Source organism: Nannospalax galili, unplaced genomic scaffold, assembly GCF_000622305.1.
Source record: "Nannospalax galili isolate Female #2095 unplaced genomic scaffold, S.galili_v1.0 scaffold336, whole genome shotgun sequence".
Taxonomy (NCBI): domain Eukaryota; kingdom Metazoa; phylum Chordata; class Mammalia; order Rodentia; family Spalacidae; genus Nannospalax; species Nannospalax galili.
The window spans coordinates 1,461,737-1,476,836 of NW_008343385.1; the positions used below are offsets into that span (position 1 = coordinate 1,461,737).

General features: G+C 38.7%; 1 protein-coding gene across 3 annotated transcripts in view; it reads left to right on the forward strand.

The window, feature by feature from the left end:
• The window catches only part of LOC103739255 (dehydrogenase/reductase SDR family member 7-like), a 30,607-nt gene extending 18,247 nt beyond the window's left edge, over positions 1 to 12,360 (forward strand). For all 3 annotated transcript variants that reach the window (XM_008839585.3, XM_029566690.1, XM_029566689.1), the window contains 5 exons: positions 4,113 to 4,219; positions 4,693 to 4,932; positions 9,073 to 9,195; positions 10,534 to 10,749; positions 11,993 to 12,360. In XM_008839585.3, coding sequence (XP_008837807.2) covers positions 4,113 to 4,219; positions 4,693 to 4,932; positions 9,073 to 9,195; positions 10,534 to 10,749; positions 11,993 to 12,010 — 704 coding nt within the window. In that variant the 3' untranslated portion in view covers positions 12,011 to 12,360. The remainder of the gene's footprint in view (positions 1 to 4,112; positions 4,220 to 4,692; positions 4,933 to 9,072; positions 9,196 to 10,533; positions 10,750 to 11,992) is intronic.
• Positions 12,361 to 15,100: the final 2,740 nt, after the last annotated feature.

A 15,100-nucleotide genomic window follows, 5' to 3' on the forward strand; every position in this document is an offset into this window, starting at 1 on the left:
AGTTCCAGGAATAATTTTATTTCTTTCTTAATTTCTCCTTTGGCCCATTCATCATTCAGGAGTGTGTTGTTTATCTCCATGTGTTCATGTAGTTACTAGGGTTTCATCCAGTGTTGATTTTGAGCTTTATTCCTTTGTGGTCTGATAGAATGCATGGAATTATTTCAATATTTTTGTATTTGTTGAGGTTTGTTTTGTGGCCCAGTATGTGGTCAATTTTTAGAAAGTTCCATGGGGTGCTGAGTAGAAAGTATATTCTTTGCTGTTTGGGTGGAATAATTGAAAGATGTCTGTTAAGACCATTTGATGTATGGTATCATTTAATTCAGATGTCTCTGTTTATTCTTTGTATAGTTGACCTGTCTAATGGAGACAGTGCGGTATTGAAGTCCCCTACTGTTACTGAGTTGGGGTTAATCTGTATCCTAAAGTCCTGTAGTGTTGTTTTTATGAATTTGGGTGCACCAGTGTTTGGTGCATTGAAAGATGTCTGTTAAGACCATTTGATGTATGGTATCATTTAATTCAGATGTCTCTGTTTATTCTTTGTATAGTTGACCTGTCTAATGGAGACAGTGCGGTATTGAAGTCCCCTACTGTTACTGAGTTGGGGTTAATCTGTATCCTAAAGTCCTGTAGTGTTGTTTTTATGAATTTGGGTGCACCAGTGTTTGGTGCATATATGTTAAGGATTATAATATCTTCTTGGTTAACTGTTCCTTTGATCAGAATGAAGTGGCCCTCCTTATCTCTTCTGATTAGTTTCACTTTGAAGTCTATTTTCTCAGACATTAGAATTGCAACCCCTGTTTGTTTCTTAGTGCCATTTACTTGGAATATTCTTTTCCATCATTTTACCTTAAGGTAGTGCCTGTCCTTGAAGGTGAGATGGATTTCTATACTAAATTATTCTTGCTCTTTGTACTGAAACTGACATGATCAAGATGAATGACCTTTTAAATGTGTTTTAAAACTTTGTTTGCAAGTATCTTATTGACAATTGGTGTTTAGTTTTCTTTTGTGTGTGTGTGTTTTTACCTGCTTTTGGTAACAGGGTGATACTGACTTTGTAGAATGGATTTGAAAGTCTTCCTTTTCCTTCTATTTAATGAAACAGCTTCAGGAACATTGATATGATTTGTTATTTAAGGTCTGGTAGAATTTATCAGTGATTCATCTGGTCCTTGGTTTTTCTTTTTTGGGGACTGTTATTGCTATAATCAAGTCGTTCATTATAGATCTATTTAAGTTATTTATATACTCTTAATATTGATAGGACATATGTAAAATAATTTATTTATTTCTCTAGATACTCCGTCTTTTGGGGACATAAGTTTTCAAAGGATTTCCTAATGATCCTCTGGATTTCATTGGTATATAATGTAATGTCTCCTCTTTCATCCCCAGTTTTATTAGTTTGGGTCTTTGCTCTCTTTGTGTTAATTTGACTGAAGTTTTGTTGATGCCATTTTCAAGAAAACTATTTTGACCTTATTGATTCTTGGTATTGTTAATTTTCACTCTGACCATTATTACTTTTTCTGTCTATTGATTGAGGTTGACTTTTTCTTGTTTTCTGAAATCTGGAAGTGCAACATTGAGTTAAGTATTTGAGATTTCTCTGATATCTTAAGATTCATAGCTGTACATTTCTTTCTAAAGCTGCTTTTGTTGCATCCCAAAAGTACTGATAGGATGTGCTTCCAATTTTATTTGATTTTGATAATTTAATTTTTTTCCTATCTGACCTTTTTGTTGTTTTCATTGACACAGGATTTCATTATGTAACCCCAGCTGGCCTGGAACTGGCTATTTAAACCAGGCTGGCCTGGAACTCACAGAGATCTGCCTGTCTCTGACTTCCTGGTACTGGGATTAAAGGCATGTGCCACCAAATCCAGCTCTTCCTTGATTTTGATAACTCATTGACTATTAAAGAGTGCGTAGCTCAGTCTCCATCTATTTGTATAGTATCCATTTCTCTTATTATTTATTTCTAATTTTATTCCACTATGTTCTGTTAAGATACAATAAGTTGTTGGGTTTTTTGTTGTTGTTGTTGTTGTTAAGAATTGTTTAATGGCCTAAAATGTGCTCTATCTTAGAGAACGTACCATCGGCTGCTAATAAGAATGTGTATTCCACAGCTGTTGCATGGGGTATTCTGTAGACGTCTGGGAATTCCATGTTAGGTTTAACTCTGAAGTTTCATTTTTTTTTTTTTTGTCTGAATGACCTGTGTATTGAGAGCTAGGAATTAAAGTCACCCACTATTATTGTATCTGGACTTATTTGCTCTTTTATGTCTAGGGAAGTCTGCTTTATAAAATAAAGTATCCCAATATTTAGCTCATACAGATTTGCAGTTGTTATATCTTTGTAATGTATTATCCCTTTTAGTCTCTTAATCTCTTCTGACTAATTTTGGTTGAATAAAATAGCTTTGAACCAAAAAAATATAAATGTTTGACTAATGTTTGATTTGGGCTGTCATTTACTTGAAATATTCACTTACTTTGTTTTGCTGGTAGTTTGTATGTTTCTTTGACAGTGAGGTATGTTTCTTATAAATAAACAATTGGATCTTGTTTTTAGGCCTCTCTCTCTCTCTCTCTCTCTCTCTCTCTCTCTCTCTCTGTAGCTGCTGCTGAGAGCTCCATCTCCAGTATCACTCAGAGCATAGACAACAAACCACTGAAACAACAGCAGCACCAAACTGTTATCTAAAATATATTTAAGCAACAAATACACCATCAGCCACCAGAGAATAGAAAACAGCAACAAAAGTGGGATATAGCATGAAGCTAAATATAATTGTTTCAACATAAAAATAATAAATGAGTGAGAAAAAAGAATAGCAAGGAAGGGAGAAAAATAAAGGAGCAAGTTAAGAGAAAAGAGAAAGAGGAAGCAAATGAAGAGGTATGCTTTAAAAGTGAGACTAGAGGAAGAGGTAAATGTATGATGGTATGAGGCAGAAAAACAGAATCAGAAAAATGCAAGAAGAGGGAGACAAGTGAAAACACAAATGTTTATTTTTTAAAAACTAAAATATCAACAGAATACCACTAAAAGTAGGGTGAAAAGAGAGGAGTAAAAGCACAACGGGGAACAAGTGAAGTATCAGAGTAATTCCTTCCTGGTACCCTAAAATTTACTCTGCCAAGTGCCAGGAATGGTTTGAAGCATTTCATGCCATTTAGGCTGGTGCTGACCACAGACAAGTCAAGTGGCAGATGTCTGGCATAGCTTTCTTCTAGGAGCCTTTCTTCTTTTTGCCAGGACTAGCTGCTAACCACTTAGCTTTGCAATGTGTGGGCCAGGCAACCTGTCTCATGCTACATAGACTCCCCATTCTGCACAGTTGGGAACAGTTAATGCTCTCTGCTGCCTGGGATGGGGAGGAAGCAGAACACGGATATCTATATGGGAGGTCTAATCTCTGTGCCTTCTAAATCTGTTCCTTAAGGGCTGGGGATGTAACTCAATGGTAGAGCACTTGCCTAGCATGAGCAAGACCACAGGTTCAATTTCTAATTCTGAAAAATAATAAAATCCGCTTTTTAGGGTCTCATTGTTATACATCCTTTGATAGAGGGACTCTAAGCTTACTAATAGAAGTATAATGATGATTTTGAAGTGCGTGAAAAAGCAACTGGGAGTTGGAGATAGGAATTTAACACAGTGGTAAAGTGCTTGTTTAGGCAGTGTGAGGCCCTGGGTTCAGTTTCCGGATGAAAGGAAAAATAAAAATAGCTTATTTCAAATAAATATAACTGTTTACTTCTAAATGAATTTTTCTACAGTGTGCATATTTATCTTGTATAGTACTCTTTCTTTTGCAAGAGTCTTTTTATAAGCTCCACTGCAGCTACTCATGCTGAAGTGTACCATACTACCTCCTTTGAAACCAGCCAGAGTTTTGTCTGCGATGTGTCTGTAGTGTCAGTAGTCCTCTGTCCAGTCGCTAAGAGAAACTTTACAAGGCCACTCAGAAATCATTTTACTGTCCAATACTTTTGGAAGATTTGAGGATAAACTTAGAGTAGGAAAGAACTTGCTTGAATTGTGGAATGACTTCTTCACTGATGTGTTTCTGTGTCTTAATTTAGAGAATGGCAATTTGAAAGAAAAAGATATACTAGTTTTACCACTTGACCTGACCAACAGAAGTTCCCATGACATGGCAACCAAAGCTGTTCTCCGGGAGTTTGGTAGGGTAAGTAGCAAGTTTTATATTGATACAACCTGACTTATATTGCTTTTTCCTGGTTTGTTAAAACTACCGAAGAGATTCCCATCCGTGGGGTCTCATTCAAAGAGATTGAGGCACATGGGATCCATGCAGTGAGTGGGTCAGGCCTATGACTTGGGCCTCTTAATCTCTAGATCTTGGACTTTAGATGATTAGTACTTTTCATGCCTTTAAAATACCAGTTCTTTGTAGACAAAAGAGCTAAAACTTAACTGTTACTTTGGTATTTATAACTTCTATTACATTTTATGAAATGTCACTTAAATGTGAAATGGATAGGTGAGTTCTGTTTTTATCTTCCTATTGATGACTTTAGAAATGTAATGTTGTTCTATTGATTTGTCAGTTTAATACTATATCCAGTCTTCACTAGGAATTCCATCAATTCATTTGTAGGATATCTCCAACGAGTCCTCTTTTTTATTTTATCTAACTAGATTGACATTCTGGTCAACAATGGTGGAACAGCACACAAATCCATGGCTCTTGAAACCAACTTGGATGTCTTCCAGGAGCTAATGGAGCGGAACTACTTAGGGACAGTGTCCTTGACCAAATGTGTTCTACCTCACATGATGAAAAGGAAGCAAGGGAAGATTGTTACTGTTAACAGCCTTGGGGGAATTTTACCTGTGCCCTTAGCCAGTGCATATTGTGCCAGCAAACATGCTTTGCGGGTAAGGCTGCTTGGATTCAACTCTGTTAGCATTGACTGCAGTGTCTATGAAGGATTTGTCCATCAGTGGGTGAACTCATTGAAACTAAGGGATAATGTGAGAACATAGGAACAGAATTTGAGAGAATACCTTCAGTAGATGAGGAAAAAAATGTTTGTGCTATATATACCTGTTCCTCATTCAACAAATATTTATTGAGCACCTGCAATGTGTTGCACACTGCGATGAATCCTGGGAGGAAAGATATTGCTCACAAGAGTTATAGACTAGCCAAGTATGTCATCTTTTGCTTCATCTTTCTCTCTACCACATTTTTGGGGTAACTGTGAGTTCACCTCTCCTGTCTCCAAATATGCTTCAGGATGGACTTTTCTGCACCATTTCTGTGACTTTTTTCTTTTCACCTTTTACTTCTGTTTATTTACTTGTTTCACTGTACATGTGTGACTACTTTACTATCCATGGGTTCCATATCACTACTAGGAAAACAATGACTCTATTTGTTCTGTTTTCATAGGGAGAAGAAAAATCTGATCCAGGCAAAGACTAGAATAAAAACTTGATGTGGTTTATATATGAGCGATGAATATCAGAACCAAATGAATTTTTAAAAATGTTTTATTACTGAGCCATCTCTCCAGTCCCCTGAATAAATTTTTAATGTTAAGACTGAAAATAAAAAAATGATAAGACCATCAGGAGAATGAGTAAGGAGACTTACAATTTAATTCATACCACAGAAGATGAGCTGTTTGGAGTTTTTCGTCTTTTTTTGAGTCAGGTCTCATTTAGCTCATGCTGACTTCAAACTCTGTATGTGCCCAAGGCAGGCCTCGAACTCTTGATCCTCCTGTCTCCACTTCCCAAAATCCTAGGATTAGAGGCATGTGCCACCATACCTGGCTTGGAAGTAAGTTTTAGTAGAATGTTTTACCATTGGAATAAGGAGACGAAGTGTTGAAAGCCACCATAGACTCAGGGAAATGAATCTGAGTTTCAGCAGAGTCTCCTCTCCGCCATGCAGAGCAGACAGTGCACAGTTGATGAAGGGACTGTAGGTCACCTGCTGTAGAGATAGGCACACCTCAGGCAGGCAGGTGTGGAACAGTGCACACCCCATCTGTTGACACTCAGGCTGAAAAGACACGTAGCTTTCAGTAAAACAGAAGAGCTCTCTGGTCTTCCCTCCAAGCCTCTATTTTATTACTGGATTTGATCTCTTGATAAAATATGACTAGTGGACAGATCTGTAAGCTTGCTCAGCAGATGAAAGTGCTTGGTTTGCAAGCTTGAGTTACCCGATTTCAATCCCAGTACTCATGGTGCAGAGAGAGAGTACTGACTACTGAAAATTTCCCTGGCTTCCACAAGCATTTATTGGCACATTTTCATGCACATGCATGTGCACACACAATTAACAATAATAGTAATAATAATTAATAATAATAATAATAATAATAATAAATAATGAGTGGCCAGAGAATGGCTCAGCAGTTAAGAGCACTGGCTGGTCTGGCAGAAGACCCAGGCTCAGTTCCCAACATCCATGTGGTAGCTAACAACTGTCCATAACTCCAGTTCCAGGGGATCCAGTGTCTTCTTCTGGCCTCCACAGGTTTGTATGCACATAGTACTTACATACGTGTGGGCAGAACACTCATACACATACAATAAAGATGAGTAAAATAATAAATAAAATTTTAAAGTAATAATAGAGAAGCTTCTTCTTACAGTAGAAAGCAACACAGAGATTCCCAACTGGTCCAGAGAATAAGAAACTTTGGAGTGCTCAGCCCTAAATGGGACATCTGTTTTACCTTCTAACCATCAAGACTCAGATATCTTCAAGGAAGATCTTCAAAAGTTGTAAGAGCCCAAGATGGAGGATTAATACAAGGAAACTGTTTTCCAGGCAAAAGAGTAGTTGCACATATAAACTCACAATTTTGACCTCATGCACAAGACCTATTCAGATTCAAGCCAGGCAAATTCCCAGCATGAAGGGGAAATAGACACAAAATCTCACCCCTGGTTAAGGGGCTATTCGCTTTTGATAGTTGCTGGGAGACGAAAAATCAAGTTTCTTTAAGGATGTGATCCCGGATAGGTCAACTGTGATCCAGGGCAGGTTCCACACTCAAGAGTATTTTAGCAAGAAGATGGGTGGGTGTGGAGGATCTGGGAAAAGATGAAGAAGGGGGGAGTTTGATCAAAATACACTGCTTGAAATTCTCAAAGAATTAATAAAGTAGTTAAAAATAATACTAATGAACATTTTAAAAAATGTGACAGTTGAGGCTTTGTTAGTTATAGCAATAGTTTAGTAGTTCAACAATGTGATCAGGAGGCTCTATTTTAAAAATACATTTCCTAGCCAGGCTTGTGACACATGCCTTTAATCAAAGCACTCCACAGGTAAAGGCAGGTGGATCTCTGTGAGTTCAAGGCCAGCCTGGTCTACATAGTGACTTCCAGGCCAGCTGGGGCTACAGGGAGACCCTGTCTGAAAAAGACCAAAAAACTCAACCAACCAACCAAACCAAACAAATAAATAGAAAAACAAAGTGAACTTATTACTGAAGTTTGTGTACTATACTAGATGTGATTTCATGCAAAGAGAGGGTTTTATTGTCTGCTCTTTTGGTGCTCCTTTGCTTTGCTACAGAGGACCAGAGGTTAATGGTATGGGAGTTCTTCATGTCTTCAACAAGCATTTAATTTGTGTCTATCTCTGAGTCAGGCATCCTCAGTCTCTGACACCAGGAATCCTCACTTCCCTGTGCTTGCTGTAGGTGTGTGTGTAACATTTATTGACAGGCAGTCTTTTGTCATCATTAAATTAGATATGGGTATACCTTGAGTTAGCAATTTAGGTTTTTCGTCTTAATTAGTTGCCTTCATCTTAAAACAATGTAGTCTGGGGATGTTTCCTAGTTGAGTAATAGAAATAAGGGAAAATAGATTTTTGTGTACTCACTGTTGGTTTATAAATGTCCGGTATTTTTAAATATAGAAGGTCTAGCTATTCTTTTAAAAAATGCAATATTTTCATTTTTTTAAATTTCATGCATGCATACAATGTATTTTGATTGTATTCAACTCCCATCCCTCCCTAACTCCACCATTCCCAACTATATATCCTTTTTTTAAAAAATAATCCACTGGGTCCAATTTGTGGTTTGATGAGGTCTGAGCACATCACTAATCTGTGGGTACAGAATTATAAATTTAGAGAGCAGTTTGACACTATGTCCATTTAGCAAAATAATAATAGATCCATCCCTAGTTTGATTATTCTTTTTAAAAATTATTTTATTTTAAAATTTTATATTTATGAGTGTATTGCTTGTGTGTATGTAAGTTTGCCTGTGTCATGCAATGCCTGTGGAGGTGAGAAGAGAGCATCAGATTCCCTGGAACTGGAGTTACAGATAGCCACCATGTAGGTGTTGGGAACTGAACCCTCAGCAGCCAGTGCTCTTAACTGCTAAGTCATCTCTCCAACCCCTTGGTTCTTCTTTTAAAAGTCATTCAGAAGGTAATCCCATCATGTTTTTATATAGTCATGCAGTAGTCATCAACCAAAGTAGACCAATTATTCATGTAAAGTAATTAATCTAGTTAAAATGGTAATGTGAATTGAAAACTGAATTTATAACAGCTATTGCAAAGTACCAGTTCCACTTTTCTGCCCTTTGCCCCAAGCATCCTCATTTTTGACTTATCTGGGGAATGACGAGATGCTGTTTCATTCCCACTGGGGGGTTCTCTGTAGAGCATACACTTGTCCAGAGTTGGGAAATGAAGCTTGGTGTGAAGAGGGTGTCTAGGAGCCTTCAAGGCTAGTCTTCCCCTTGCCCAGTGCTTGCCTGTGATAGATGCCTTGATAGCAAGAGCCACTGCAACCAACCACTAGACCATTGGCATCTGGCAAGAAGGAGTATATCTCTTCTAGGCCACCCAGGCCGCCTCTAGTCTTATAGTTAACCACGGCTCATGGGCTTGCTTGCATGATTACACTCCTTTACTCAATTCAGAACATGTTTTGTCAGAACATAGGATTATTAAATCATGAGATATGTGTCTGTGTTTAATTTAATTTTATACGTTTTTCTCCTTCTTTCTTTTGTTGCCTATTAGGGGTTTTTTAAAAGCCTCGAAGCTGAACTTTTCAACTATCCAGGTATAACAATTTCCAACATTTTCCCAGGACCTGTGGAATCCAATATTTTCAAGAATTCCTTTACAGGAGAGGTCACCAAGGTAAAAATTTCTATTTGGAAAATATTTGGAATGTTTTACTGTTTATACTATAGTGTTGTGTCATTATACATCAAGGTTTTACGTGAGAAATACATATTAATTATTCATATAACTTAACTCCTGGTATTACAAAATATGTCAAAACTAGATGGCAATGCTTGGCTTTCAACTTTAAAAAATATTTTATTTATTATTTTTGTTTTATGTGTATGTGTGTATTGCCTGCTTGTAAGTGCACCTGTGTCATGCAATGCCCGCGGAGGACAGAAGAGGCTGTTGGGTCCCCTGGAACTGGAATTATGGACAGTTGTTAGCTGCCATGTGGGTGCTGAGATTCGAATATGGGTCTTCTGCAAGAACAAGCAGTGTTCTTAACTGCTGAGCCATCTCTTTAGCCCTGGCTTTCAACTTTTAAAAAATATATTTTATTTATTAATTTTGTTTTATGAGTATATGACCTGCATGTAAGTGTACTTGTGTCTTGCAGTGCCGCAGAGGTCAGAAGAGGGTGTCAGACCTCCTGGAACTGGCCTTAAGGACAATTGTTAGCTGCCATGAGGGTGCTGGGAACTGAACCTGGGTCCTCTGCAAGAACAGCTAGGCCCCTTAACAACTGAGCCACCTCTCCAGTCTCGGCTTTCAGCTTTCGTAAGGCTAGTGAACTTGCTATGACAACAGCTATAATTCACCATCATGTCTACTACTGTGCAATAGTTTGGTCACTAGCAAGGAAATCCCTCGTATCTTCTTCCATTTCATCATCATAGACTATTTTGTGAGATTTCATTTTTGTGAGATTTTTATAATATGATTTCAGTTTGAAGTGATAATAATCATTAGGCACTCTAAGATGATGTAGTCACAATAACTGGTACAATTTCTCCTGAGTATATGATTCCTGTGAAGCTTTTTGGAATATCATAGAAGTTCATGAATCCTACCAGCACCTATGAAGACACTTCTTTGTTTAATTTTCATTATTTTTGCTCTATTTTATGTGTATGAGTGTGTTGCCTATATGCAAGTACCCATGTCATGCAATGTCTGCGGAAGTCAGAAGGTGTCAGATCCCCTGGAACTGGAGTTATAGACAGTTGTTAGCTGACATGTGTGTGCTGGGATTCAAATCCAGGTCCTTTGCAAGAGCAGCCAGTGCTCTTAGAGGAACTGCCCAGCTGTCCCTCTAGCCCCCACCTATGGAGACTCTTAATGGGTATGAGGCTCCACATTGAATGAGCCCCACTGGTAGACAGCCTTTAGGTCCTTTCTATCTTAAAGTTTCTAAACTAAAATGGCTTGGTAAATATTTACCATCTATTTCATTTTAAACTTTTTTAGACTATAGGAAATACTACACAGAATATACCCAAGATAGCAACTAGTCGCTGTGTCCGGCTGATGCTAATCTCCATGGCCAACAATCTGAAGGAGGTTTGGATTTGTCTTCAACCTGGCTTATTCATAGCATATCTGTGGCAGTATAAGCCAACCTGGGCCTGGACAATTTTAAGCCATAAATGGAGGCAAACTATTGAAAACAGTAAGCGTGCCATGGTAAGAGCAATTTGCATGTTTTCTCGTAGTATGTATTAACCTTGTGGGAAAACACAAAGTTTTCAAGTGCTTTTGAAATTTTTTTTGCTAACTCTACAACCCAGTTTACAATATAAATATAAAAATGTAAGACATGTTCTATCACCATACATACCTAATTATTTCCCATGAATTATTTCTAGTATATTCCTTTCTGAAGGAAATTATACAAGCAAAAAGTTATCAAGTGTTCTTCTACATTTCTAGTCTTAAAGCCATGTACTGCCACACCTTTAATCCCAGCACTCGGGAGGCAGAAGCAGGTGGATCTCTGTGAGTTTGAAGCCTGTCTGAGCTACATAGTGCGTTCCAGGCCAGCTGGGGCTACAGTTCTAGGGGATCCGATGCCCTCTTCTGGCCTCTAAGGTCATTGTGTGCATGTGATTTATACATGCAGGCAAAACACTTGTACACATAGAATAAAAATAAATACATCAAAAAATTTAAAAGAATATATTACAAGCTTGTAATACTAGAAGTGTTTGAAACAACCCTACTTACAAATACTTATACTCTCTTGGATTAGTAGACAGGTAGAAATGATTGTAGTTTGAAGCACTGACTAGGACCCATAGTATCATTCTTTGCTAAACTCCTGTAATGTAGCTTTAATGTAGCTTTTTTTTTTTTTTTTTTTTTTTTTTTTGGTCTTTTTGAACAGGGTCTCCTTGAAGCCCCAGCTATCCTAGAACTCACTATGTAGACCAGGCTGGCTTCGAACTCACAAGGATCTGCCTGCCTCTGCCTCCCAAGTGCTGGGATTAAAGGTGTGTGCCAACAAGAGTAGCATTTTTTTTACATTTGGGCTCTCGGTATTAGTTACCTCATGACAGTAAGTGATGCTTATATTTTTATTTAGAGTTATCTCCCAAACATTTCAATTCTAAAAAGTGATCAATTACAAATACTTAGTCAGCCAGTCAGTGTGAGTGTGAGATGTTAAACCAGAAGAGTAATAGTGAAAGAATTTATGTAATACATGCATGAACACTAACCAATGCTATTTATGCCACATAGAGATTATAGTGATGCCTGGGGTGATAATTGTGTGCAGATATAGAATTTTGGCTGTGATTTTAAAATTCAAACTTAAGCATTTGTGCAGGGCTGTAAACATTGTTAACAGGGAATGGTAGTGATGTGTCTCTTCAAACACTGGGGTGAATAGGAGGGACTTAGTCATCTTCCTGTTGTTATTTTACAGCCTACAGATTCCTCTTAAGGTTTGGAAGACAGAACATGCTGGAAAGAAGCACTTGGGGTTTTCAAACCACCGGAAGGATAACTGGAAAACATAAACACAATCCTCTTATGCACAGAAGCCCAAGGACTTCCATTTTTCTTTGAGGGAGGACATGGCCATGTAGCCCAAGCTGACCTCTAAATCAGGATCCTTCTAACTCAGTCTCCTGAATGTTGGGATTTCAGACATACGATCTTCTCTGTTTGATTTTAATTTTTGATCCAAATTCTTCAACATGCAATAAAGAATAAGTAAAATACTGCCATGCATTTTGCAAAAGATATTAACACATAATATATCCTTGAATAAAGTAACATTTAATAAATGTATTCATGTATATGTATGTGTGTAAATGTGTGCATGGGTGTCTGCACGTGTGTGTGCATGAATGTACGCATGCCAGAAGTCAGTATCATTTGTTATTCCTCTACTACCATCCCCCTTGTTTTTGGAAACAGGGTCTCGCATTGGCCTGGAGCTCTTTATTGATAGGTAAAAGTTTTGGCAGAGAGCGAGGGTATGGAGGATGAGGCATCAAGGCACAGATAGAACTCTCAGTGGGTACAGCTTTATTTCGCACAGGACATGTTTCCCTTGGGGAAGGGAAAAATGTCAGCCCATGGGTTGTGAGCTGGGACTTATGTACAGGGGCTTCAGGGTGCAGGAGGAGGGGAAGTTTTTGGGAAAAATCAAGTAGGGGAAAGCAGGAAAAGCAGGGCTTGTAAACTTGGCTCCGTTCAGTCTGCCAGCCAGGATCTGGGTCTGGAAGTGTTTACTTTTTTGTCCTCTTAAGATAAGGGAAAAGCTGCTGTGTTAAACAGCTCCTAAAATCTCTGGTTAACAGGTAGAATCTGCTTACATTGTCTTTGGAGATCAGAGGAAAGGCAGGCTGCTTCTTAGCAGAGTCTGTTTTCCTTGACTTCAAAGGCCAAGGTGCTTCTCAGGTCAGTTCCCTTTTTCGGGCTTCGAAAGTCCATAGGTCCCTGTTGGGGAGCAGGGGAAGCTGCTGCTCTTTGGAACCCTAATATTTATTAGGCTAGACTGGCTGGCCACTGGCCTTAGACTCCACCTGTATTCACCTCCCTGTGCTAAGATTACGAGCATGCACCACCACACCTGGCTCTTCTGTGTAGGTTCTGGGACTTGAACCCAAGTCATAATGCTAGCATGGCAATCATTCACTGACTGAGTGATCGGTCCTAAGACAACGTTTAAGAATAATTATTATATTTATGTATACTTAAAATCTAGGCTCGAGGGCTGGAGAGATGGCTCAGCAGTTAAGAACACTGACTGTTCTTGTAGAAGACCCGGGTTCGAATCCCAGCACTCACATGGCAGCTAACAACTGTCCATAACTCCAGTTCAAGTGGCTCCGACAGCCTCTTCTGACCTCCGTGGGCATTGCACAACATGGGGGCACTTACCTACATGCAGGCAATACATGAATACACATAAAATAATAATAAATTTTTTTTAAAACTCTAGGCTAGAGTAAACTACCTAACTGTGGTTATATGACAAATACCACAGACTGGTTCACTTATAAAAATTTGTGTTTTACAATTCTGGAAGCTGAGAAGTCCAAGATCACGGTTGCAGCAGAATTGATGAGTGGTGAGGGCTGTCCCTCCAAGATGGTGCCATGCTGCTGTGTCCTCCAGAGGGACATTCCTGGTGTGGAAGGAAGGGCAGTGTGCTGGATAGCTTTAGTGTCAACTTGACACACCTGGGTTGAGGGAGCCTCAATTGGGAAACTGCCTTCATTGGACTGGCCTGTGGTCATATCTGTGGGGCCTTCTTGATTGTGGAGGGGTGTGGGAGGGCCCAGCCCACTGCGGGTAGTGCCACCCCTGGGCAGGTGGGCATCTCTTGCATAAGAAAGCAGGCTGATCAGGGGTCAGGGGAGCAAGCCAGTAAGCAGCATATTCCTCCATGGCCTGTGTTCCAGCTCCTGCCTCCAGGTTCCTGCCCTGAGTTCCTACCTTGGGCTCCCTGATGAACTGCAGCCTGGGAGATGTAAGCTGAATAAACCTTTTCCTCCCCAAGTTCGTAGTGGTCAGAGTGTTTTGTCACAGCAATGAAGAAACAAAGCAGGACAGGGAGGAAGGGCAGCTCCCTCCGGACTAAGGCTTATTTCCATTCATGACCATCCCCTCCTAAATTCTATGCTTCTAATTACTGTCCAGTGGAGGATTCAGATTCAACGTGAATTTTGAAGGGAGCAAGAACAACCAATCTGTAGGAACATAACTATATGGAATACTGCACAGAAACACTGCTGGGCAATCAGCAGATATGAAGAAGTGTTTGAAACAACCATACTTACAAATGCTTATACTCTCTTGGATTAGTGGACAGGTAGAAATGATTGTAGTTTGAAGCACTGACTAGGACCCATAGTATCATTCTTTGCTAAACTCCTGTAGTGTAGCATTTGTTACATTTAGGCTCTCAGTATTAGTTACTTCACTTATTCCTCATGACAGTAAAGTAGGTGGTGCTTTTTTAAAAATTATTTATTTAATAATCATATAATTAGAAGAAGCATTTCATTACAACAGCACTGACATATTCAATAACAATTTCCAGAGCTAAGATGCATCTCTTTCAAAATTGGCTGTAAATTTTTAGGTTTACAGTTGAATTATTACAGTTATACAATATTGTACTCAGTATAAACCCTATAAGACATAAAATTAAATGAGGTTTTAAACTTTAAAAAAGATCTCCATTTCATTATTAAAATACACAGTTACATACAGAAAAATTCATTTTTAATATAATTGACACTAAGATGCACATACGTTTCTGGTCTCTATATATCTGATTATTACTAGTCACAGTCGGTTACTTTCTGAGCTCCTTGGCATCTGAGCATGGATATAAAGTCATCAGGAAGATTTCAAAGGTAATGTTTTTCATATCTACTAATTATTAAGGAGCAAATTTTATGCTTTCAAGAATTATTTTTTTTCTTCTTTTATTTATTTATACACCCACTTCCCAGGTAGCGCCCTCCCATAGCCTCTCTCCCCCAACTAGAGCCCTTATACTCTGATATCCCTG